This window comes from Eptesicus fuscus, chromosome 9 (assembly GCF_027574615.1).
Source record: "Eptesicus fuscus isolate TK198812 chromosome 9, DD_ASM_mEF_20220401, whole genome shotgun sequence".
Taxonomy (NCBI): domain Eukaryota; kingdom Metazoa; phylum Chordata; class Mammalia; order Chiroptera; family Vespertilionidae; genus Eptesicus; species Eptesicus fuscus.
Window position 1 is genome coordinate 78,184,871 of NC_072481.1, and position 27,498 is coordinate 78,212,368.

At 44.3% G+C, this 27,498-nt stretch overlaps 1 protein-coding gene across 3 annotated transcripts in view; it reads left to right on the forward strand.

Moving 5' to 3' along the window:
- Positions 1-12,821: 12,821 nt before the first annotated feature.
- KIF13A (kinesin family member 13A) overlaps positions 12,822-27,498 on the forward strand; it is a 202,149-nt gene continuing 187,472 nt past the window's right edge. For all 3 annotated transcript variants that reach the window (XM_054721440.1, XM_054721441.1, XM_054721442.1), the window contains exons 1-2: positions 12,822-12,941; positions 13,190-13,280. In XM_054721440.1, coding sequence (XP_054577415.1) covers positions 12,887-12,941; positions 13,190-13,280 — 146 coding nt within the window. In that variant the 5' untranslated portion in view covers positions 12,822-12,886. The remainder of the gene's footprint in view (positions 12,942-13,189; positions 13,281-27,498) is intronic.

Genomic DNA, 27,498 nt, shown 5'->3' on the forward strand with positions numbered 1-27,498 from the left:
TCCACTTGTCTGGCAAAGTCTTTAGCAAATGCTTCCTGGAGTTACAGAGCTTTACCTGCAGGGCTCCCTGAAACCATTCCTCAGCAAGCACCTCCTGTGGAAACCTGAGCTCCTGGCTCCCAGGAAGGCACTCTCCCTGGAGAAAGATTTTGCAGGTCATTGTTTTCCTTCCATCTTACTGAACTCTGGGAGACAAGGACGACCTGATCCTCGATTCGATCCGATCCTCGCGTGGAGATCTGCAGTTGTGTTTAAGGAGACCCTAGGAGGTGAGGAAACAATTCCAAGGCACTGTCCTGAATCTTCTAGTGAAGCAAAGGACCTTTTCGCTTCCACAAGAGGGAAATATTACTTAATTTATAACAGCTGCCTTTACCTGACTCCCAACACGATTAGCCTGTGGCTTTCCCGTGGAATTTTTACTACTGTAGATGTCTGTCTTGATATTAACTTGACTTAAAGAAAACTCTCTTTTGTTTTTTAACAAATATATCAGGGCTTATTCAGACAAGAGTTTTGTCCTGACTGAACATTCCAATGATGCTGGGGTGAGGGGTGTGGCCAGGGACAGGGTAGGCCTGTGTCTTGGGTGCAGTGAGGCTGACTCAGGAACAACCACCTGGCCTTCCCAGGTTCTGCAAGAGGCTTGAACCCTAATGCCTCAAGGCACCCATTGTGTGTACTGAATTAGCCTCTCCTGCGCATCTAGAGCGGGCCAGTTATGTACCAATCTTGGGAGAAATGAGAAAAGAATCATTTTCTGAAGCATCACATTAGAAGGGGTGGGCAGAGCGCCAGGCAGAGGCCAGGAAGCAATGTGAGCGGAGGGCAGGGGAGATGCCCAGGCTCTCCAGGCCTGCAGCCTCACTCGACAAGAGTCTTACCTTATAATAGACAAATATGCAAATTGACCGCACCTTCGCTACGCCCAAGCCACGCCCACCAACCAAGCCATGCCCATCAACCACGCCCACCAGGAAACCGTCGCAGGGATGCTGGGGTGTGGGCGGAGCCCAAGGCCCGGAAAGCCTTGGGCGCCAGCGGGGTGCCTGCTCCGATCGATCGCAGGAGCGAGCCGACCTGGGGGGTCGGCTCGCTCCTGCGATCGGGTCGCAGGGACGCTGGGGTGCAGCCGAGCCCAAGGCCACCACCCAGGGCCAAGCCGGGACCCTGAAAGAAGGTAGAAGGCGGTGGCCACAGCCAAGGCCTGGGTCCCCGGTGCCGGCAGAAAACTGGTGCAGGCAGCCAGGTGAATGAAGGTCTATTGCACGAATCTTCGTGCAAACGGGCTACTAGTTTTTAATGAAAACCCTGTGACCCGGCCAAGAGTGAACATCCTGAGAGCTGTTAGGGAGGGCGTGGAGCTGGTTTGGACACTGCCCTTCAAAGCCAGCTCATGCCAGTAACGACATCCCATCACGCTGGGGACTCTCATGAGATAAGCAAATCTAGTTTATTTTCACTCCTACCTCACTTTTGAACAAACCAGTATTTTTCAGCTGATTCACCCATTTTGCCTCCAGACTTAACTATAAAACCCATGTCCCTGGCTTTGTTACTGACCAGCTGTGTGGCCTCCGTCACACCACCTAATATCTCAGGTGCCAATTGCTCTGTGTAAGGCCAAGTGATTGGATTAATTGATCTCTAACATAACTTCCAGCTTGAAAACCCCAGGACTAAGTGATGCATGGAGACCTGCCATTGCTGAGAATGCTCATAAGAATGTCACATGCTCTGAAAGGAAAACATTTAGAAACATCACAATAATCAATGCATTTACTTCCATGCTGACTATTTTGAAAATAACAGAGACCCAACTATTCCATTCATTCTTTTAACGAAGATCCCACTGAGAAGACGCTGGGTGTTAGGACCTGTGCCATGAGCTGACGAGATTCAGATGAGCAAGGCACGTTTCCTACCCTCTTCAACAGTAGTAATAATAACCATCAACACCAAGTACATTTTACTGAGTTCCTTCAATGTGCCCATCACTTTACAGACTTAGTCTTAAGGGAGCTCACTGTTCAGGAAGGGGACAATCAAACCCGCAGGCTGGGATGCACTGTGATTATGACAGCTAACATTTACTGAATGTTTACTATGTGAAGGCATAATGCCAGTCATTTTACACGAATCCCTTCATTTGATTTTGATAATCATCTTATGAAGTAGTTCTATTACTAGTGACATTTTGTGGGTGAGAAATCTGAGGCATAGAGAAGGTATATCATTTGCCCGAGGTCACACAGCTAATAGGTATGTAAGGTTAAGAATTGTGGCCCAGGAGGAGTAGGATAGGAGGGAGAAAAGGATGGACAAGGGCTGGTGATGCTATAAGTCCTCCTACACTCTCTGGTATTGGAATCGTACAAGGGTGTCAAAGCACATGCAGGCCACGAGCCAAGGCATGGATAAGAATCCCCGCAGAAGGAAGGGGGTTAGGGCAGTGGGGTACCCAAAGTGGCCTGGGTAAAGATGAGCACTGCACCAAAGACAGGCTTTCCAGCCCCAGACGTTTCCTTGAGCCCATCATCCTCTCCTATCTCACTGAGTTAATGCGCTGGGACATTTTGTTTATGACCCATGGGTGACAAGGTAGTTTAAGTGGATCTCCATCTACCACTCCCATGTTTTCCAGACCATTTCTTTATGTGTCATGGACAATGCTTCCTCCACACTCCCACAGAGCCCCTCCCCTATCCCCTTTCTTCAGCAAACAACATACTAGTAGAAGGCATAGAACAGCCCCTGCACACCTGTCCCAGAAGCCCCTCCTTCCTACTTAGGCTGCTTCCTATGGATGGTTCGATACGGTTCACATTTAGAAGGGCAATGGCAGGCAGGATCATAGAGACAGGAATCAGACCCAATGATTTCGTGCTTAAAGGGGATGTGGAGATACAATATGTTTTTCAAACCAAATGAAAGAAAGTACCCTTTCTGGTGGAACTGCAGCAGCAGAATAAGCATGGTGGGAATGGGGAAGTTAAATACCAACCCCACCGCACACAGGACCCCCACACTCCAAGTTCCATCTACAACCTCCCTCCCTCCTCAGTACCCTTGACTCCCTAACTCCCCCCTTTCACGACTCCAGTCCTCCTCTTCCTCCTCTACTCTTCTGGCTGCACACTCATCCCTTCTGCCTTTTCTTCAGTCTGTTAACAGTTTTAGCTCCCCACAGCCACCTTCAAAACACACACACACACACACACACACACACACACACACACACACACACACTCTGACTTTAACTGGACCTGAAGACAAGATATTGCTCATTGTTCTGTGTGGTTGGCTGTTGTTGGAAAGTGGAACAAGAAGGCCACATGCAAAGGTGTTGAAGGTGGCCATTTTTCATTATGTACCAAGTTCATCTAGAGAGAGAGAGAGAGAAGAAGAAGAAGAAATTAGACATGCAGAGAGAAACAAAAGACCACAGGGCTAAAAGGAAACAAGGCAGTAATTTGTATTCTCAACTTCCCAGACTCTGCCCTTCATGAGACTTATGGTACTGGCCTCCCCAAAGAGATGTGCTCTTCCTGCATACTTCACTTTGCTTTAGCCACTTAGAGTCTGTCTCTGTTTCTTGCAACTCAATCATTCCAGATTAAGATATTTCCTTTCCCTGGTTGGCAAGCTACCCCTAAGTCATTAGGATTCTGATCAAAAATCCTCTCTAGCGTGAAGCCTCCATTGTGGCTTTCCCCCAGATTGGCTCCCACGCCATGAGAATGTGGCCCAGTTCATCTAGCTGCTCCCTCCTTGCCCAGGAACCCCTTGAGGGAAGAGACGTCTCTCTCTAACGCCCCAGCAGTTTCCGCAGTACCTCCTGTGCCAGCTGCTCAATAAACATTTAATAAATGAATGGACTCATTGATAGATGGACAGGGGGACGCTTTTCCACTTTCTATCAGTGAACTTGGTAGAATTTAAACTAAAGTGCTCTGGTTTCCCTTACACTTACCCACACAACTCCCAACCTGCAGTCCTCACAGACAGGTACGTTCCTCAGGAACGGCCTGCTCTCTGTGGGGTTTCTTCTCACCATTTTTTTTTGGGGGGGGGGAGGGGGTTGGTTTTAGCTAATTCCAAATCATTCTGTGAGCTTTTATTCAAGATCTAAGGCTGTACAACAACCAAGCTATTCCTAAATGCCAGTCCAGGCATGGGCTATTCCAGAAATCAGCTCAGCCCAGACCTGCTGAATCTGTCTGAGAGAAAACAGAGGAATCCCTGCTTCAGCAGGCTGCAAAGAATGGTCGGCCAGGTTTGGGGCCACCTGGCTAGGTCCCAGTGCTTCTGAAGGTAGGTTGCAGGTCTGTGCATTGAGAGAGATGTTGGACCCTATTCTGATCAGCGACTGGTCCTGCTCAAAAGAGGGCAGGGCAAGAGGGCTCTACCTACCCGCAGTGTGGACAAAGACTTCCATCCAGGGTTGCCTCCCCACCCTTCTCTTCCTCATCATTGTCCTTGCTCATCCTCCACTCCAAGTGATCCTCAAATCTAGCGTGGACAATCCATTCCCAGATCATTTCCAGTGTCTGATTTCTCCGGGGGCCAACCCTTCCAGTGCACATTGCTGAAGCTTCCTAGAGCACAGCATTTCCTTGTTTTTCTGCCTCCGTGCTCCTGTTCCCATTGGTCCCCCAACATCGACTGCTCTTCCACACACATTCATATCAAAATTCTATCCTTTTCAATAACAACAATAACAACTACCATTTGTTGACTGTTTCCAAGCCAGGCATTCTACATCCATTATCTAATGCAATCCTCACAACAACCCCGTGAAATAGATATTATTGTACCCACTCTGCATACAAGGGACCTGAGGCTTAAATGTCCAAGATAAACACAGCAGTTAAATCACAGAGGCAGAAAACAAACCATGGCCAGGCTGACACCAAAGTCTGCTTTTCCTATTATGCCACTTTGAGCCTAATATTCTCTGCAAACACCCCCCTGCATCCTAGAATCCAGGACCTAGATCACTGCCATGAAAAGAATTATTTTCTCTTCTATCTCCCACAGTATTTTGTGACTCTTTTGTGGAAGCTACCTATTGCATTAAACTATAAAGCATAATATGAACAGAATTATTATTTATATTGCTTATCTTTTGTGCCAGAAAAATATGTCAGGGCAAGTCCATGACACCCCCCCCCTAAGAAAACCACTCACATGCATGTTCCAATTTGTATGTGTATTCAAATCCCAAGGTCACCTCAGCCCAGGTATGTGACCTTGAATAAGTAACCAAAATGTTTATCTTCATTTTTTACTGATTAGTATAATGAAAGATAATAATAATGTATGCCTCATAGCGTAATTGTGAGGGTTAAACACTAGAACCGTGCTTGGTAAATAGTCAGTGTTTAATAAATGTTTGCTACTGTTAACTGTTGAGACATATAAATATTATTGTGGTAAAAGGAATGGTTTGGAGCCCTTCTGTAAAGGAAAAATCTCACTGTGTTTCTCTGTCTACTCACGACTCCAAATGTGGGTAGGGGTTTTCCCCTCATCAAGTAGTTCTTCAATTTTTTTTGGTGGGAGGGGGCGGACACCAAGTGGGTATATTACAATTTAACTCAATTCTGACACTCTCCACCTGGATGTCCTACAATTGGAGTCAGCATCCGATGCCACAGGTGAAGGATTCAGTCCCCTGCCCCCACTTCAGACGTCTAGGTTGTCACCGTGTGTTCCCATGACCCCCTCCTCTGTTTGATAATTTGCTAGAGCAGCTCACAGAACTCAGGAAAACAGTTCACTGGCTGGATTACTAGTTGACTTACAAAAGATTATGCAGAGGGCAAGGTATGTGGCAGGGGAGTGGCGCTTCCATGTCCTCTCCAGGCACGCCCCTTTCCCAGCACCTCCGCATGTTCACTAACCTGGGAGCTCCCTAAGTCCAATTCTTTAAGAAAAAAAAATTTTAATGGAGGTTTTACTGTGTAGGTATGACTGATGAAATCATTAGCTATTAGTAATTGAATCAACCTCCAGCCCCTCCCTTGAGGTAACGGTGGAGGGTGGTGGGCTGAAAGTCCCAATCCTCTAATCACATGGTTGGTTTCCTTGGCAACTAGCTCTCATTCTCTGGTTATCTAGGAGCTTTCTTACAATCACCTCATTTAGCCATTAATGCTCTTGAGCTATTTCAGGAATGAAGGTCAAAAACCAAATATTGTAACAAAAGATGCTCCTAAGCTCTAATCACTTAGGTAATTACCAGGTATACTAGTAAGAGTTGTAGGAGTTATGAGCCAGAAACCATGGGTAGACACCAATATATATATGAATGACAACATTGCATGCTCCTTGGGGGAGAATTACTCTTTTCTGCCCCATTGAGGCTAGGTTTGACCATGTGACTTGCTTTGTCCAATGAAAATTGAAAAGCAGTATGTGCCATTTCTGAGCCAAAGCTTGAAGAGCCATTGTGTGGTCTGTCACCTTCTCTCTGTCCATCACAAATCTGTTTCATCAGCCTGGAAGACTCGGAGTGAAAATGATAGGAGCAGGACTGTGATGGACAACCAGGCTGTGATAGACAAGTCATGTAACCGAGGCATAAAGCCTTGTTTTTATAAGCCCCTGAAATTCAGCGGTTGTTTGTCACCACACTAACTTAGCCTAGGCTGACAGATACAGTTGTTAAAGTAGATTTATAGAAAGCTTCTAATTTAAGTATTTGCCTGCTCTGTCATTACTCATTGATCCTCGGTAGACTCAAGCCATTAAGCAGTTTTTACACCAGCCTGGCAGCCTCCTTCCCACTGAAATAGCTTTGGAACTTCATCTCACAGAAATTGGTTGATTCCAGAGGCCCTGGGATGTTTGTTATCAGGTGTCTGCCAGTTTTTCAGAACCCATGGTGTTCTAAAGCAGAGAAACAGAACCCAGTTTCTAAAGTAGAGCCCTATTAACAAGCTCATCCTAATAAAAAGCATATTTGTAAAGTGCACTGGGGTGTGCATAGTGACTAGTGTGCACAGCAGCTGTAGCTGGTTAAGCTGGTCTTTGGCGATTGTAGAGATGGTTAAAAATGTCTGGGCCAGGCTGTGTTGTCAGGGAGCCCTGTTCCATAGCTCAGTCTGGGGTTCTTCTCAGGTGAGGCCAGCTCTCAGGTGAGCTTTGCTGCTACACAGCAGGCCCATGACCTCAACAAGCTGCCTTGCTGTACCCTGAGCTTCTCTCTCCTCTGACTCTGGAGAGGGACACTGTCTGTCCAGCTCCCAGAACCTTCCTTGCTGTCACTCAAGAAAAGCACTTGCATCCTTTTATTAGCCTTTTTTACTGCTTACTTCACTAAATGAGGGGGTGGGGGGGAAGTATGGGTGAATTTAGAAAGTTCCAGATTCCATCCAGTTAAAATCCATAGTGTACAATCCATGACTCCTTCTTGGATAAACTTGGATTTTCCCTTGCTAGATGTCTGAGAGCTCCCACAACCTCCCCTATAGATGTACACATAATTGATTAATGCCCCAACCACTGAGCCACGTCAGCCGGGCTCCTATAGCCCTTTGAATTTAGGATCAGAAATGCAGCTCAGCCTTGACAGAGCCTAGAAGCAGAATCTGGAAGGTTTTCAGAAACCCAAACAGTTCCTCTTCCCTAAGTGCCATGCACAACTGCTTCATGATTTCTCTGCTTCAGAGCAGTGTTCTGGCCCTCCCTATGACTATGAATAATACAGCCACTCCACAGCCCTCAGGTTGAGTTCCTGGAGATGCCAGCCACCATTCTCAATGCCGTGATGAGAATTTTATTAACTCTTTTTATTCTCAGGATAACCCTATAAAGTAGGTACCTTTACTATAACCAATCGCCATTATCCTATTTTGCAAATAAGAAAATTGAGGCCAAGAAGAGTTAATACAGATTTTCTAGCTCATAAAGGGAAGGCTCAGGATTCAAACCAGATAGTCTGACTCCAAGGGTCATACTCTTGGGTCACAACCCACTGAATCCTAAGCCCAGATTTCCAGAGGGGAGAACCTGGAAGACTCAGTATGTGGCAGGAATAGCGCTGGTGTCCTATGAATTATACCAGGCAGCTGGGGTTATTAGTACAAACATGGCAGCTGAAGATGAGGAGCCATAGGCTGAGGTGTGTGGGGGGGTGGGGGGGGGGGGGGAAGAGACACAGGTTTCAGAAAAAGTGGAACATTGCATAAAAGGCATTACTCATAAAGGCGTACTACATCCTGTGCAGTAAGAGTTCACATTCCACATTTACTTGTGGACTGATTGAAGATTTGGCAAGTTCAACTACTTGTTCCAGGCTATGAATAAGTGAGACAAGATTCAACACTGCCTATCGAATTCTTAAGCCTTACTGTACATAATATACTTTCAGAGGAGGATGAATAGGACAGTTGAGAGAATGCATTATGTGACAGATTGTATGTTCCAAAAAGGACTAACACAAGTATTTCCTACCCCACATAATCTTCCTAAAATATTAACTTCCCCAATGAGATAAGGGGAACATAGTCATCCCCTTGGATTTGGGAAGGGTTGGGTGGCTATGGCAGAAGTGACACTCCAGGCCTATAAAAGATGATATGGCTTGCTCTGTACTCTTGAAATGCTCACTCTTGGAACCTAGCCACCATGCCGTGAGGAAGCCCAACTCAGAAAGACCACATGGAGAAACCTTGAACCTAGAGAAAGAGAAATGCCTTGCCCCAGCTACCATCTGGCTGCAACCTCATGATAGAACCAGAGCTGGGACTGCCCCAGTGAGCCCTTCTCAAGTGGTCTTAAGCCACTAAGTTTTGGGAGGATGTGTTATACAACAACAGTAACCAGACAAGCATATTCTGAGGAACAGCGCTCTTCAGGAGGACATGAGAGCCACCTTCAGGTATCTGAGGCTATGATGTCTAAGTGGAGTTCGACGTGACGTGCGAAGCTCTAGAAAACAGCATCAAGATCTGCAGTTGGGGATATGCCAGGGAGGCAAATGTGATTCTTCACGGAAGTCTTCTCTAACTGTAGAGCTTTAAAACAGTCATGCAACAATGAGCACTCTGCCTCCAGACATATTCAAGTAGAGGATGGCCACCTTGGGGGACGTTGCAGAGGGCCCAGAAGACCCCAAAGGCACTTTCCAGCTCTAGAAGATATAATTCCAAATGAGTTAAGGCAAAAACTGTTTTGAAACGTTTAGTAAACCCTTCTTAGAACAGGTAAGGCCTAATCTGGCTTTTCAAGTTGGAGAGGGTTGGGAAATGTGAAAAGCAGGAGGAGGGACCACTCAGCAAAGAGCCAACGGAAACTGTTTATTTAGCCAGCAAAATCAAATTAACCATGCCCTTCTCCCTTGAACACCTACTCTTTCCTCACCCATTCATGGTGTATTATGGGCCATCATCCTTCCAGACCCTTTCTCAGTCACCTGCAACCCTTTTGGCTCACTCAGTGTTCGATCTCATTGGTTGTTAAGTCATTCCTCTCTTATCTCCAGTTAAGTCCTGCATCTGTTCCTTGTGTTCCATTTGCACTGTCAATGGCTTTGTTCATGCCATCATCGTCTCTCATCTGGATAACTGCAACATTCCTTGGCATAGGCTTTTGAAATCACTAGAGGCCCGGTGCATGAAATTTGTGCCCAGGGGCGGGGGAGGGGCTCCCTCAGCCTGGCCTGCACCCTCTCCAATATGGGACCGCTGGCTCCTAACCGCTCACCGGTTCCTGCCAGCCTGATCCCCCTACCTGCTCACCTCTGCTGGCCTGATCGCCCTAACTACTCTCCCCTGCTGGCCTGATCACCCCTAACTGCTCTCCCCTGCCTGCCTGACCAACCTAACTGCTCTCCCCTATCTGCCTGATCATCCCTAACTGCCTCTGCCTCAGCCCCACCACTGTGGCTTTGTCTGGAAGGACGTCCGGAAGGTTGTCAGAAAGCTGTCTGGTCTAATTAGCATATTACCATTTTATTAGTATAGATATGCCTGTGGGATTGGGCCTAAACCAGCAGTCAGACATTCCTCTCGCAATCCAGGACTGCTGGCTCCTAACCACTCACCTGCCTGCCTGCCTGATTTGCCCCTAACCACTCTGCTTGCCTGCCTGGTCGCCCCTAACTGCCCTCCCCTGCCAGCCTGGTCACCATTAACCATCTCTGCCTTGGCCCCTGCCAATGTGGCTTTGTCCAGAAGGATGTCCGGAAGATGTCCGGTCTAATAGGCATATTACCCTTTTATTAGTCTAGATTCCTCAGAATGCTCGGAATGTGCCAGACCTTGTCTCTAAAACCAAAGCCTTCATTCAGTTTTCACTGCCTTTAGAACAGAGTTGAAATTTCTTAGGCACACAAGGCTTTCATGATATGGCAGAGAATGAGGGGAGGAGGTGAAAAAGGATGGGTTAGGTACAGGCAGAGACATTAATTCCTGCCTTAGTTTTTTTTTAAAATATATTTTTATTAATTTTAGAGAGGAAGGGAGAGGGAGAGAGAAATAGACACATCAATGATGAGAGAGAATCTGATCAGCTGCCTCCTGCAGGCCCCCTACTGGGGACCGAGACTGCAACCCAGGCATGTGCCCTTGACCAGAATCGAACTAGGGACCCTTCAGTCCGCAGGCTGACGCTCTGTCCACTGAGCCAAACCGGCTAGGGCCCTGCCTTAGTTTCTTAAGGCTGCTATAACAAATTACCACAAACTGTTTGGCTTAATATAAGAGACATTTATTTTTTCACTGTGTTGGAGGCTAGAAGTCCAAAATCAAGGTGCTAGAAGGGCTCTGCTCCCGCTGAAGACTCTAGGGAAGAATTCTCCCTTGCCTCTTCCTGGCTTGTCAGAGCTCCTGGAAAATACTGGCAGCTGCATCACTCTAACCTCTGTCTCCATCTTCACATGGCCTTCCCTGGGTGTGTGGGTTCAAATCTCTCTCTCCTTTCTCTCATAAAGATACCAGTCATTGGATTTAAGGCCCATCTCGTTTTAACTGGGTTACACCTGCAAAGACCCTATTTCCAAATAAGGTCCCATCCACAGGTACTGGGGTTTAAGACTTGAAGGTATCTCTTGGAGACACAATTCAACCCTCTACATTTTACACTGGTGGAAACTACAGATCAATGGCTTAACACAGGGATGGAATCTTGCTTGTGAAAAAGTTTGGGATGAAATGCAGCATTTCACAGGAGCCGAGGAGCTAATATGAATAGGATACATCAGATGACCAGGAAGGCTTCTTGAACAATGGAGTAGCATGCATGATTAAACGATAAATTGTTACTCATGAAAAATCAATCTGGAAGCTAGATATAGACAAGAGTATAGGAGATAAAGTTAGAAATTCAGTTAAGATGTCACAGTAGCCCACAGGTGAGGACACAGGCACGGAATTAGACTGTTAGCCCCAGGAAGCTGTTAATTCTGCCTCTTTTGTTCAGCAATATAGCCCAAGAACCTAGAACAGTGTCCGTCACATCAGAGGTGCTGGGTACACATTTGCTGACTAGCTGAATGGGTGGAGGAAGTAGATGCCACAGACCCGTCCAGAGGTGGGCTGAATCAGCTGGTCCTGGCACATGACAGGGGTGGAGAAGTAGCATCAGTTGAGCATCACTTCAAGTCAAGCCCATAATGGGCTCCTGTTCCAGACAGAACCGAACCTCTCTCATACCACCTGCAGCCTGGCATTATATCTGACTCTGGGCTATGCCCTACCGTAACGGCACAGGAGACATAACTTCATTCATGTTTGAGCGTGTCCTCCACGGCATGTTGTACACAGTGGGCCCCCAATGCAACTTTCGGTGAACTTATGCATAATTAAATTTCTACATATACCCAAAATCGAAACGTTTTCCCAGAACGGGAACTCTGGATTTTACACTTCTGTACGCTTCCAAGCGCCTGCCTGGCGTATGGCGCCTTAAAAGCCCTGGTTTAAGCAAACAGGATAAATCAGATTCACCCAGTTCCGCCCTGGCAGCGACGTCTGCACTTGGCAGGACAACAGAATCCACTGCCATTAAATTCTTATGTAAGAGCTAATGACCCTCCCAGCCCACTTGACAAGCCTCCCACCACAGAGGAGTGGCAGGGAAGAGAAAGGAAGCGAAAGCACTGTACACACACACACACACACACACACACACACACACACTCGGTGGTAGAGGCACAGATGAATTTCTAGCCTCGGTTCCCCACAACCATCTTAAAATACCGCTGCAGGCGCGGCGCTGCGAGGCGCGGGCGGGCGGGCGGAGGGGCCGGCGTGCGGCGTTCGGTTCAGGCGCATCCAGTGCCCGGGGAAGGCCTGCCCACCCGGCACGCCCAGGCTCCGGGGCTGCGGTGACAGCGGCCCCAGAAGGGGACTCGGGTCCACGGAGGGTCCCCCCCGTGGGGCGCCGGTGCAGCCTCGGTCCCGGAGCCCCGCCCGGGGGCAGCAGGCGTCCCGCCCCGGACTCCCGCGGCCCCAGCCCCGTGATCACCGGGCCCGCCGGCTGCGGAGGACGCCGCGGGCGGCCGAGCCGGGCTTCCCTGAGCCTGGGGCCCGGCGGGCGGGCGGGCGGGGCGGCGAAGATGGCGGTGCGGCCGGGCCCCCGGCGGCCGCGAGGGGCCGCGGTGCTGCGCGCTCGGCTGGGCCCGCGCGGCTAGAGAGGCGCCTGGGCCGGAGCGGCCTCCTCCCCGCCCGCCCGCGCGCCCCGCCCCGCCCCGGGCCCGCCCCTCCCCGGGCCGCGGCCGTGCCCCGCGTCGCGCTCCCCCGGGATGGCCCGCGCGCCTCGGCGCTGCCTCACGGAGCTCGCGGCGGAGCGGCGGTGGCCGCGCTCGGGGGGCGCGCGGCGGTGGCGGCGGCGGCGCGGCGCGTGAGGGGCCGCCTCGGGCCGCGCGGGCGCCGCCAACATGTCGGATACCAAGGTAAAAGTTGCCGTCCGGGTCCGGCCCATGAACCGACGAGGTGAGGAGCTTTCCGCGCGTTCCTACCGGGGGGGTCTGGCCGGGGAGGGCGGGGGCAACTTTGGAAATTGCGGGGCGGCGGGGCCGGGCGGGGAGCGCGCGGCCGAGGCCGGGGAGCCGGGCGGAGGCGGCGCCCGCACCGGCCGCGCAGACCCGGGCGCCGGTGTCCGGCTCGGCCGCCTCCCGGGAGAGCCCGCGCCGGCGGGATGCTCGACTTTGCAGCGCTCGTGGTGCTCCCTTTGCTTTCAGAACTGGAGCTGAACACCAAGTGCGTGGTGGAGATGGAAGGGAACCAAACGGTCCTGCACCCTCCTCCTTCCAACACCAAACAGGGAGAAAGGTAACGCGGGCGCACCGAGGGCGGGGGGAGGACCTGACCTCGCAGTCCCCAAGTTTGAGCCAGGAAAATGGGAGTCTCTTTTCCTATTGTTAGGGGAATTGGCTTCAAGTTTGTCGCACGCTCCTGTCTGAAGCTGTTGCAAGTCCAAGTTCCTCTCCGCCCTCCCCGCGCCCCGTCCACCCCCCCCCCCCTTCACCCCCCTCCTAGAGCGGCAGCGGGCCGGCACCCTGGCTAGAGCTCGCACCAGTCAGCTGTGTCCCCGGCAGGCCCAAGCCTAGAGGCACCCAGACATGGAGGGGCCGTATGGGTGGGAGCCTAAAGAGGATTAGTCTAACAGCCACATTTTACAGATAAGAAAACTGAGGCCAGAGTGGGCAGGTGACCACCCTAAGCCCTTGTTTTTCGCGGGACCCAGTGCCCCAGTTTCTTTCCACCGCTGCACTGCCTCGTTCATTTGACAGGACTTCGTGTATAACGGGAGAGAGGACCCCACAATCAAACAGAACAGTCCTGTGTGATCCAGGCTGAGGCCTGGACCATTTAAAATCTTTTTTGGTGGTGAGGTTGGGTTGAGATAATGCCTGAATGTAATATGCGAAGTTTGATTTTTCAAGGAAACAAAAGTCTTGTCCTAGTTGTGTAGACACTGGGGGGAATGATTTAAAAGGGGGCTGCGTTTACCAGAGGGCAACATATTTGCATTTGAAAAGTTGTAACTGTTGGATCCTTATTAATTCTGCTCTGTTCCACCCAGCAGTATGGGAAAATGCCCTAAAATAATTTAAATATTTGGCATTTTTCTGGTAAGCCCCTGAGAAGAAGAAGGTTGGAATTCATTCAATATAGCAGTGCATTAGCTTACAAAATATAGGAGTGAAAAACTGGGAGATTTGGCAAAATTAATTCCTTTAGGACAGTGGTTCTCAACCTTTCTAATGCCGCAACCCAACACAGTCACTACAACGTGAGGAACTGTGTTAAAGGGTTGTGGCGTTAGAAAGGTTGAGAACCACCGCTCTAGGAGATCAGTGGGAGTTTCACACTGTTCCTAGTCACCTGTTGACTGATGCGCTACAACTTAGTGATTTTTGCTCTTCAAAGGTTTTCAATGGAGACTCTGAAGTAGGATTTGTTACTTTATTGCTAAAGGAAGCAACTGCCTCCATTCTATAATCATGTGGTGTTCAGGCGCAGTTTTGCTAAATTTGGGGGAAGAAATTATCAGGATGTAAGATTTGGTGCTTTGTTTGTTTTGTGTTTTTTTTGCTCTTTTGTACCAAAGCTAGCAAGCTTGCAAACATTTTGCTACCTAGAGCAGATTGTTATGGTCATAGTAAATAGCTAACTTATATTTAAAGTGTTGTGTTAAATACTTTTTAAGTGATGGATGTATCCTTGGGTAATATTTTTAGATACATTTTAAATATAGTAATTTAGATACATGTTTAGCAGTGTAGTTGTATATTTCATGGTCAGTAAGTAAACTCATTGAGTACATGAAAATATCACCCCCACCACCCCCAAACTGGATATTTTTCTATTGTTTCAGAAAAAATTCTTTTGGGTGAGGTTCTTTAAAGCAATCTGGGGAACAGGTAGAATATTCTAACTGCTGTTATGTAGCTGCTGTCTCTTCTCCTTGCTGGTTCCTTGCACCTGTTCCTTGTCACTTAACCATAAGGAATGTTACTGTTAGGTACTGTTTAATGAGATGAAGTTTTATCATTTGTGGCGAGAGATACTTATTTGTGGAATTTGGGTAGAAATTACAACTGTAGACAGTTGATTAGAAATGCTAAATAGTCAGTGGATCATTTTTAGGGCTTTCATGACCACTGCCATTATTAATCAGGATCTTTTAAGTAAAAATTTGTGGGATGCTTTTGGGATTTATCCATCTGCTTGCTTATTGGAATAGCCCCTTCTCTGAAGCTGTAAGAATAGCATTGAAATATGGGTGTTCTCTTGTTCTGCTCTTCTGGCAGATCTGATTCTTTGAGTGGTAGATGGGCCCTTTCTGTGGGGTTCTGCTTGGGTACCAGTCATTTAATTTACAGACCAACTGAGAGGGGCCAATACAACAGTGTTGCTTGTAGGTTAGGATTACTGTGTTGCAAGGATGGAGACACCAAATGCATTTTGATTTTCATTATGCAGCTTGGTTTCATGTTTCTCCACCAGGTTTTCCCTTAAAGCAACAGTGCATTTAAAAATAGAAACAATTCCTCCCTCGGGCTCTGGGTTTATTAATTGCGATAGTGCTTCATGTTACGTTTACAATTTATTTCTATCATTTGTTTTGGGGTAGAGCTTAGGGAAAGGCAAAAATATTATCTTTCTTACCGAGAAGTCCAATATTTGAAGTATAAGAAGTACTTAAAGTAATATTGGCAAACCTGTATCAAATTGAGAAGTGCCATTTTCCTGAAAATTGTAAGGAATTATGAATGTATTAGTCATAAATAGAAATTTTAAGTTACTGGGTGAAAGTTTTGAATCTCACCAGTAAAACAAGTGAGAGGGCATTGATTTCCAGGAACAGAAACAGACTGGTTTAGCTTTCATAATTTTTGCACTTTATGGAATCAAAGCCAAGACTACATGGTGAGGACTGAAAGATCGCAGGGCTTCTGAGGTTAAAGGTGTTTGTTTTGGTCCTGATATTCTAAGGTTATAATACACTGCAGAGGTCCAGATTAATAGTTGATGTGTACACCATTGCTGTTCTCAAACATTAAGACATGTGAATTTATTTCTTAAAATACAGTTGTATTACTATACAGGAGACATTTATGAAGTTCAGATCATATGGCACCATTCTTGGCACAGGAGATCCAAAGGTAACTATAGGCCCAGTAACTCTGGGCCTGGCAGAGGGTCTCACCTTTGAGAGATGTGGGAAAAGGGAGGAAAAATCATTAAAAAACAATGTGATAGATTATGTAGACTATACTTTTGCCCATTGCATGCACTGTATTTTTGCAAATTACGTATTTCCTCTTCAGTCTCCTCATTGAGCCTGTGAGCTCCCTGAGGGCAACCATCTTGTCCTACCTACCTTTGTGACCGTGCCCCTAAGCAGCACCTGGCTCAAAGCAGGTGCTCAGCAAACACCTGACTCAAAGCAGGTGCTCAGCAAACACCTGTGCCGCTTAGGTTCCCAGTGTGGTGGAGCACTGAGGAGGGGCTGTGGAAGCGACCCAGGGTCTGGCACCCTGCAAAGACAGGTGGCATTTACGCTGGCCTTGTGGGTGCTAATAGGGTAGCAAGAACAGGAAAAAGTCCTTGTCAAATAAAGTTAAAGCATACCTCCCAGAAATTACTTCTGGGCGATTGTGTACACACACACACACACACTCACACACACACACACACACACACACACACACACACACACACACAGTTCAGTTCAGGAAGGGGGAATAGAATGAGAACCCCTAATTTGCCAAAATGGGTTATAGTTAAAAAATCAAAGTATACAGAGACATATGGTGAAAAGTCTTCCGTTCTCCCCTGCTGTCACTCCTACTCTTCCCATCCCCTCACCTCTCAGAAATAAAGATAATTGCAGTCATTTGTTTTTCATGCATATTTTCAGATACACACTTATATATTGTTTATATGTATTTTAATAAATATGTGTATATATGTATGTATATATGCAGGTTTGGGCAAAGGTAGGTTTACAGTTTGTGAAACACAGTTCATTCTTATATTATTTATTAATTATTGTATTATTTTCCATATAACCAACTATAAATCTACTTTTCACCCACCATATATATATATGTGTGTGTGTGTGTATTTATTTATTTTATTAAAAACATTTTTTTTAATCGCCATCTAAGGATATGTTCTTTTAAAAATTGACTTGAGAGAGAGAGGAAGGGAGAGAGGGAGGGAGAAGGGGGAAGAGAGAGAGAGAGAGAGAGAGAGAGAGAGAGAAAGAAACATCGATGTGTGAGAGAGAAACATGGATCGGCTGCTCCTGTATGCTCCCCAACTGGGAATTGAGCCTGCAACTTGGGTATGTGCCCTAACTGGGAATCGAACCCACAACCTTTGGTGTATGGGATGACGCTCCAACCAACTGAGACACAGCAGCCGGGGCCCTACCCTGTGTCTTTAAATCAGTATACATAGTTGAAATTATAAAGTAGGTCTATAATTTATAAAGGCTATGATAAAAAAAATAATTCTCTTCATTTCTTTCCCCAGGGGCAGCCACATATAGCAATTTTAGCTCATTCTTTTGGAATTTCCCTCTATATTTCTGAGTAACATGCTGGTAGTGCTAGTGTTTGATTTCTCTCTTTGTTCTCTTTCTATGTTCTATCCCCAGCCCATCCCAAATTCTTTCTATTCCCCATTTTTTCAATATAGTAATTTTGGTTGCATCAGTATTTAGTGTTTATATTATTTATATGACCAAATAGAACACTGTTTATAGTTGAACCATGTACTCTTATATGGTCTCTTTTCCTATCTCTTTTCTATACAGAACTTTTTGTTTTCCCTGGAGTTAACAATTATTTCTATTTTTTCCCTTTCCTTTAATTTGCCGCTTTTTCTATGTACTTATTCTTAATTCAGCATTTACTTTATCTGCCCCTTGCCTTATTTCAGAACATTCAAACATATCAAGTACTCTCTTGATTTCATCTTCTTAGAAACATTTCTCCTTGACCCTTCTTACATGCTCCTTTATGAACTGATGGCCTTCTCTGCCTGGTTTAGCCACCTTCCTGAGGTTTCCGTCACATCATTCTGAGGATTCCCCTTATCTGTTTTCTCTGAGAATGTCTTGTTTTTCTATTTCCCTTTTCTTTCTTGGTTTACTGCCTCAGTTTTATAGAGCACATCCTTTACTATTTCCAGAGAAAGGGTGCTGAGGAGGTAAAGTGTTTTTGAAACCATGAAAATATCTTTGTTCTACCCACCCACCTCATTGATAGTTTGGATGGGTATCAAATTAAAGATGTTGGTTGCCCTAATGTCTTTTACCTTCCGGTGTTTCTGTGGAAAAGTCCAAAGCTATTTGGATTTCTAAACCTTAGTGTGTAACCTAGGTTTTCCCTCTCTGAATCTTGTGGAATATTCCTCTCCCCTCCCACCCCCACTCTACCTTTTTGTATGTGAAATTACCATAGTTGGGCCTTTTTGTCCTGGAAACTCATGTCCTTTGGTTCTAAAATCATCATCATCATCATCATCATCATCATCATCATCATCATCATCTTAAATTCTCCTGTTTATTCATTCTGTGTCCCCCGGCTCCCCCACAACACTTATTTCGATATGGAGTTAGTTTCCTGAACTGGTCATCTAATTACTTTTTATTTTTCCTTTCTACTTTTCATCTCTTGTTTTTTGTTCTACCTTCTGGGAAATTTCCTCCACTTATCTTTCAACCCTAATTTTTCTTTTCTGTGATCATGTTTTTAATTTTCAAGAGCTCTCTTTTTGTTCCCTAATTTAAAAAAAGTAGCATCCTATTCTTGTTCCTTGGTTGTGGTATTTTTGCCCTCTTTCTGAGGACATTAATGATAGACTCCCCTATGTAGTTCACCCCTCTCCCTGCCCATAATGCATTGTTTTGTTTGTGTTGGTCTCTATCTTTAATGTCAAGGATCTATCTCAGGTTAGCTATATTCAATTGATTCTGGGTGTCTCCAGGAAAAGACTTTTTATGATTTATTTTTGTGTTCTCAGTGCCTAGATTCAAGAATGCCCAGCACACAGAAAATATTTTGTATATGATCTTAGCTATTAAAATTTTATTTCTATTAGAAGAGTCTATCAAATTCCCTTTTTATTTAACTTTCAGCAATAGAAATAAAAATAATGATTCTCTTTAGAGCAAATGAAAATGCTAGAATTGAAGGTGGTAGCTGCCCCAGACAACTCTCAATTCATGAAGATAATTACTTCTAGTCAGTACAGAAAGTTGGAAGATTTTGAAAAAATCCTATTTTTGTGTCACTAATGCAGATATTTTAGTTCAGAAATTTTTAATTAAAAATGTGTATATATCTTGGGCTGGGAAAAATTTTCAAAATGCTATCAAATTGACCAGTTTATTGTCTTACCACTTCATTTAGCTTCGTCTAGCAAAATCTAGAGATAAATGTATAACTTGGATTGTTTTCAACTTTCAATAAAATTGCACATGCCATGCACTCAAAGTTTTAAGATTTGCAGGTACAAGTTTCTCCCAAATAGTAGGCTTTTTGAAGACCTCAATGTTTCTCAGAGTTATTCAACCACAATTATCTTTTCTTAAATCTTACCAGGAGCTAGAGCTGAGAAGGTGTTAATGCATTTAATATTCTAATGAGTTTGGAGAACATTACCTAGGACGGAAACAGAGTAGCAGAGACACCAAGACATACAGAAGTACTCAGAAAGATGATTTTGTATCTTGACAATGTAAGAAATTAAGTTTACTAACAACAGAGCTGTCAATAGAGGAAGTAATGCTAAAATTTATGTGGAAACATATTAAAACAGTCAAGAGCTTATCTAGGTGGGATCTTCTTTCCCAAGAAGATCACTCAACAAAGTGTTTCTGGGAATTTAGACTTGCAAATGTAAGAAGAAAATGTGAGAAACACATAGTTGTTGGATTAATTTGGCATGTTACCACCCAACCTAGGTGGAAACTAAATAAACACAGGGAAAAAAAGTCAAGTTTTTACATCTCTAAAATTTTTTTTTTTTTTAAAAAGCATAATTCTTATATTTGATTGTAGGATTTAAGTTTAAAGAAGAAGAGAGGAGAAATCCTGGTAGGCTTTCAGTATTAGAAGGACACCCAGTCCAAGCTTCATCATTTACTTGAATCTAGCCTTTATTTCACGTTGCTATGAGGTGAACAGTTCAGCGAATCATTGATGAAGTAGTAGAACTGTTTTACCAAATGTTCTTGGCATGAACTTTCACATGGAAACATAATTATTGTGTGTATATGTCTGTTTTTTTTAAAACTGCTTCCTTAGGTACTCTGTGTTTGCACAGGTAACTATAAGAAGCATGGCGGAAATTAATGTAGGGGCACAGCTGTCATTGATCAGCCAAGCTTAACAAATCAGTTATTCTTATTTTTCCTCTGTCTTTGTTCATATAATGCAAATATTTGCAGTTATAATTTAGTTTTGCCTTTCTCCCATTTGTTTTTGTCATGCAACATTGTTTCCATAATTATATAAGAGTGGGCAAATGTAGGTTTACAGTTGTTCACAATAATAAATAAATAATAATATAAGAATAAACTCTGTTTTGTGTACTTATAGCTGTGAACCTACTTTGTCCACCTCTGCGATTTTAATAATTGGATAGTGTGTTGAATTTTATAATTTTTAACCATTTCTGTATTTTTGGATCTTAAGGTTGTTTCTCTTAAAGATTATAAATAACTGAGAGCATCCTTATGAAACTTTTTCATACTCCTTTGCTAATTGAAAGGCATTTCTTCTCAAACAAGCTTGCTAATATAAAAACATACCTTTGAAACTTTATGGCAACATAAACTATTCTTTTTCATTATAATGGAGTTAAAAGTTGGTAATTTTCAGATATAAGTATGACATAGGTCATGGAAAAAAATATTTTGTATGGGCAGTAACAAGAGCAGTGGTTTTTCTCAGTTGAGTGTGCATAGAATCATCTGGAGAGTCCCACCCAAAAAGGTTCTATCCAGCAGGACTGGTGTGTGGCTTGAGAATTTGCATTTCTAACAAATTCCCAGGTGATGCTGTTAGCTCAGGACTAAGCTTTGAGCGCCACTGGTCTAGACCAGCACTGTCCAATAGCATTGTCTGGGTGATGGAAATGTTCTGTATATCTGCTGTTCAATATGGTAGCCACTAACCATATACGAGTATTAAGCACTTGAAATGTGGCTAATGTAACCAAAGAACGGAATTTTAAATTTAATTTTCATTAATTTAAATAGCTACATATGACAGGTGGCTACTGCATTGGACAGCACAGGCCTGGAGATGTTTCTCAGCCATGGTTGCATATTAGAATCACCTGGGGTGCTTTAAAAATAGGGTCCTGGGCCCCCCTTGCCCCCAGAGATTCTAGCTTAATTGGGCTACAGTGCAACTTGGACATTGGGAGTTTTAAGTACTTCCCATGTGTCCCAGTTACTATTGTGGCTACACCCCAAAATGTAGTGGTTTAAGACAACCACTTTCTTATGTCATGGGTTCTGTGGGTCAGGGATTTGGACAGAGCAAGGTAGATACGACATATCTCTTCTCCGTGATGTCTGGGGCCTCATCTGTGAAGACTAGGAATCTGGGTGTGTAGTCATCTCAAGGCTTGACCAGGTTGACTGGCCAAGGTGACTGACTGCCTCACATGGTTGGCACTTGATCCTCATGTGCAGCCACGGTTGAAAACCACTGGTCTAGTGTAATAAACCAGTTTTTAACGCCCACTTTCACAAGTTGTCCTTTGGTTTATTTTACCATTTCATTGTGATCATGTATGCAAATCCTCAGAACCATTAACTTTCTCAAAATTAATGTTTGAGAGCCTCATAAAATAGGCCTAAATATTTACCTTATTAAAGGCAATATGTGGAACTTTAACAGGGTCTTCCTGTGTTAAGGGTGTGTATTGTTGTGAAAGTAACGCCTCTGAAAGCTAAATAAATTCTCTCCCATTTCTAGAAAAAGCCTCTTACTCCTAGCCAGGTGCATTTAATCATAAAGCCTCCCCTCATTTGTTTGTACTTGAATGTCCGCAGAGGGGAAAGGAATTCCCTCAATTGTCCAGATGCAGGGGACTTGCCTATCCCTTCCCCTGATACTGACGTCCTGTGGACCACAGTTCCTGGTGTTAGCCCTTAAACTGTGTGGTGATACCAACCTCAGCTCCTGTACTCCCTCTGCGTAGACATGATGGCATGATGAAGTGGGTAGGAAGAATGTGTGCCTCCTGGTTCTGCCTCTAGCTTGGTCTATATCCTTGAGCTAGCCATAATCCTTTTCCATCAGAGTTTCTTCATCTGTAAAACGGAGAGCTACACTAGATCATCTGGGTTTTTTTTAGGCTCTAAAGTTCAGATTTATCCCAACTGTACTTAACTGTAGAGTCAAATAGAGTAAGTAGGTAACATTTATAGGGGCTGAAATGGGTTGCTTGTAATTTACTTCTCGTCAGCGTGTTGGGAAAGCTGGGGAGGACAGGGTCACTGTTCTCGGCAGGCTCAGTTTGCCTGCAGTAGCTGATGAGAGAATTGAAGGTGTCGAGTGAAATAAGACAGCCACCAGCTCCAGATACCCGAGGTCGTTATCAGCCAGCTAGGAGCCTGGGTCCTTAGACATTCTACCTGCCTCCTTCCTTCACTGGGACAGCAGCTTTCACATGTGGCTGCGGGGCGCCGTGAACTTTTCAATTAGTTTTCATCATGTACCGTTGTGTTCTTTCAGGACCCGGTGATTTTTAAGCTGTTCTTGCAGGCATACAGCTGTTTTATGCACTAAGTATGTATGCGTGGGGGTGGAGAAATGACATTTCCAGAGCTGTTGGCTTAAAGCTTCCGTGGGCAGCTTATTTTGTTTCTGAGCATTCTGTTACAACTCTACCAAACTATGGTCAATCCCCAGTACGTCTGATCTTCGGTGATGAGACAACTCTGGTGTGTGTGTGTGTCCGTGTGTCCGTGTGTGTCCCTCTGGTTTGTACCTTTTACCCTTTCTTTTGAAAGTAGAGTGGAGTTGTGGATTATGTGGGGTCCTTCAGAGTCTGTTCTGTAGGTGTGATGAGCTTTGGTGCTGCCAGAAGAGGCGTGAGGACAGCCTCTGGTTGCAGTTCCTTTAAGGGAAGTAGTTTGGAGCCTTGTTTTTTTTTAAGACAGGGAACAGGAAGGAAGCCTTTGAGTTAAAGGAAGCTCTTCCCTTTACTGTTGGCTCTTTGTGTTGTCTTGAGGAGACACTCCCTAGATTGTTACACCCACCATGAATGACCACAAATATCCATGTATCTCCGGCTGGGAGCCTCAGAAGAAAACCAGAAAGGGCAAACAGTGGGGAACTGCACAGGCGTTCTGTTGTGAGCATGGGGTAGACTTATCCCCAATTTTGGGAAGGCCATACACATGTAGTTTGGAGGCCAAACTCACATGTAGTTTGTTGGTCAGATTAACAGGCCTTTACATATACTTCCATTCTGTGATTTAATGAAACAAGCCTTCAGAATTGATGCTTAGTGTGTGAACATATCTAGTATTATCCCAGCTAAGCAGAGACTGTGTAAAGGCTTTCAGCTGAACTTGCAGTTGTAACTGCCCTTTTTAAAGTTGGGTAACAAACTGTTAGGGTGTTTTGTTTACTGTAGGCTCTTTGTGTTGTTTTGTGTTTTCTATCCTTAACTACTTCTATTTATATAGCTAATTAAAGCTTAGTATTCACCATACAAATTGTAACAGGGATGGTTACACTATTACATTGAGAAAGACCCTTCAAATTACTTGTTTCTCTTGGGTAATGTTTTAAAAGTAGGGAGGAGTGTGGTAGGGAAAGCTTATCAAGATAATGGTGTTAAATTTGAGCAGCCTTATCCAGTTTTAAGCATCTGCTTTTTTGATCTAGAGTTACAGTACAAATAGGTAACATTAGCATGGTAATGCCACTTTAAGGTTTTTTTGAAGCCTTGAAGTGTTGCTGGCTTTGGTAGAACTATATTGCTCTCTTGAGGATGACAGCTTAATTTGCATTTTTATGATGAATTATTCAGTGGAAATAATTTTCCAAAATTGTTGATCTGCTGTTTTCTTAAGGAACTAAAAAAAAAAAAAAAAAAAAAAAAAAAGTTCTTCAGGCAGGTTATTAACTAGTTTTTTCCAAGGGTGACTTACTCTTCTTGCCCATTGATTGGTTCCTAGAGTTTCAAAATTTTAAAAGCCAGTAGAACAAAAAAATTGGATAAACAGAGTTTCTAACTTCTTTTAAATATGCTGGGAAGCACACTACAACAAAAACACCACTATATCTTGATACTGCATTTAATAAAGGACTCTCAACAACAGAAAGAAAGGCATATTTAGAATTTAAACATTGCATACATTTAGTTTTGTAAAAAATTCACCACATTGTTAATTTTATTCTTTGCTGGAAAGTAATGGAAATACCATTACAGGTGACCCCTGGACTATGACATACAGTTGGATGTCCCCGGGGACTATGATGCCTAATTGGACATCAACTATTAGAGTTTTTGAGCTTCTTAGACTCCTTTAGTCCTTAAGGCCCAAGTGGTTAAAGGATTTTTTTCTTTTAAAAATCAAATAGTGTTCTTATTTGCTGTATAATTGACTTTGTTAAATGGCAGGGTACATCTTTGCTTTTGTAGTGTGCTATATTGAGTTAACCTCACCAATCTATTTAACAGCCTAAATAAGCTTTAAATTTTCATAATGATTGTGAATTACCTTGTAGCTTAGCCAGAGCTTTTACTCTCAAAGTAAGAAAATCTTTTATTTGCCTTTTACAGTGTTTCTGTGGCCATCAGTTGGGTGTGAATAACTAGCTTTATAAAACATTACAGGTATTGTGACAGAATGGTGTAGTAGCCAAGAGCCACTGAGTGGACTTTGGAGGCAAACTGCTCTTGTATAAAACGAACTGTGCAGCTTATTAGCTGTGAAATGTTGGACAAGTCCCTTAACCCTTGTGTCTTGGCTTCCTTATCTGTAAAGTGGGAATAATAAAAGTTCAGACCTCATGGGTTAGGGTGTACATAGCATACATTAATCATGGATAATTTCATTCTTTTTATTACCATAGAACTCTTAAGCTTATTTACCTTAATGCCTAAAAAGAGCAATTAGAGAAGGAAGTCTCAAAATTCTAACTTTTAAGTGTTAAGAATTTTCTGATTACTTTTGATTTAAAGACTACCTTTACGATGTCAAATCAAGTACTTCACCATCTCAGCTGACAGAACACAGGAGCACAGCTTTGCTGAGCTGGACATAATGATCATTTTTGTCGAGAAGGAAATTCTATAACAAATGTTCACCAGTTTCTAGTCATTTGGCAGTCATTCGTTTAGGTGAAGAATTTTTGTCGAGAAATTGTATATGGAATACCGGTGAGAAGTAATTATTCTTGACAAAACATTGCCATGTTTTTAAAAGTGTGTGTGCAGAGAAGGGGGCTGGTAATGGGAGGGTGCAGCAGAGCTGTGGAATAGTAGCTGAAGGGGGAAACTACTGCAAATAGCCTGCCTGGAATTTCACCCATTGTCCCACTCGCTAACATGAGGGCTTGTTGATGGGTCATAAGGGTGGGCTCTAACTCCAGTTCTAGAATTTCAACTCTGTTGTAGTTGTTGGGTGCTGGTCTCCTTTGCTACCCTAGGCATAGTACATTCTCAATAAATGCTTGTTGTGTTTAATTATATTTTTAATGATTGGATATATGGTGATGAGGCTTTTGTTAGTGTAGAGATTCATAGGTGGACAGTACTACCTAATCATAAACTGACTTCTGAGAAAATGACTGAAGCTACTAAAACATTGCGTTCAGTAATGTTGGGTTGCAATACTTCACTTCTTCTTCCTGAGGCAACTGACTTTATTATCCCAGCCCCCAGGCTGGTGACTCTTGTTCTGCTTACCATATTGCAAACGCGGACTCAGGGCCTCTCCATTAAAAATTCAAAATAGAGAAATATTTTTACTTGTATATCTGGTTCCCTGGCACCCTTTCCTTAGTGGGTATATTTTACCCCTGAGCTCTCTTTTACTTACTTATTTATTTTTTATAATCTTTTTCTTTCACATTAAGATTTGAAAAATATATTTAGGCTATTTCATAGAAACATTCTAGTTTCCTTTGAATTTACTATTTATTTTCTTTCTTTTCCATTGATTTTTAGAGAGAGTGGAAGGGAGAGGGAGAGACAAAGAGAGAGAAACGTTGATGTGAGAGAGACCTATCAATTGGTTGCCTCCCCCACGTGCCCCGACCAGGGCTGCAAATCAAACCTGCCACTGAGGTAAGTGCCTTGACCGGATTTGAACCCAGGACCCTTCAGTCTGCAGGCCTGATGCTCTATCCACTGAGCCAAACTGGTGAGGTCTGAACTTTTATTATTCCCACTTTACAGATAAGGAAGCCAAGACACAAGGGTTGCCGAAGCCGGTTTGGCGCAGTGGATAGAGCGTCGGCCTGCGGACTCAAGGGTCCCAGGTTCGATTCCGGTCAAGGGCATGTACCTTGGTTGCGGGCACATCCCCAGTAGGGGATGTGCAAGAGGCAGCTGATAGATGTTTCTAACTTTCTATCCCTCTCTCTTCCTCTCTGTAAAATATCAATAAAATACATTAAAAAAAAAAAAAAGACACAAGGGTTAAGGGACTTGTCCAACATTTCACAGCTAATAAGCTGCACAGTTCGTTTTAAACAAGAGCAGTTTGCCTCCAAAGTCCACTCAGTGACTCTTGGCTACTACACCATTCTGTCACAATACCTGTGTGTTTTTGTTTGTTTTTATTCCTTTTTATTGATCATAGAGGAAGGGGGAGAGAGAGATAGAAACGTCAATGATGAGAATCATTGATTGGCTGCCTCCTGCACACCCCCTACTGAGGATTAGGCCGAAACCCCGGCATATGCCCTTGACCGGAATTGAACCCAGGACTCTTAAGTCTGCTGGCCAACACTATATACAACCAGCTAGGGCTACTATTTATTTTCTTAAAGTCTTTTTCAAGAGACATATCAAGCAAACTTACATGCATGCATATTTATGGTATTTTTATAAATGAAAGAGATGCATGCCCTCTCAGAAATTTTGACCAATTTATCCATTTTTGTGTGTGTTTTTATGCAGACATACACTAAAATTAAAGAGGAAGACAAAACATTTTGATATGCTAAATACTTTGTAGGTGTACATGAATGAACATGAAGTGTGTGCTGTGCTTTTCTTTTTTTTCTCTGCACATAAAACGTTTCTGCCAACATTCACAGCCTGCGGCCTCGTAAGTGGGGAAAGTGTAGGCCTGTGTTTCTCCTGTTGCCTCTCCCCGCTCTCAGCTGTGCTCTCAGTTTGCTGCTTTGCCCCTTGTTCCAGCCCTGGAAGCACAGAACAGGATCAGCGGTGGAGAAGGTGGGGAATTATGGGAAGGGAACAGGCCTGGCCCCTGAGCACCAGCATCCTGACTGCCCCATCCCCCTTCCCCCAAGCAGCCTTGAAG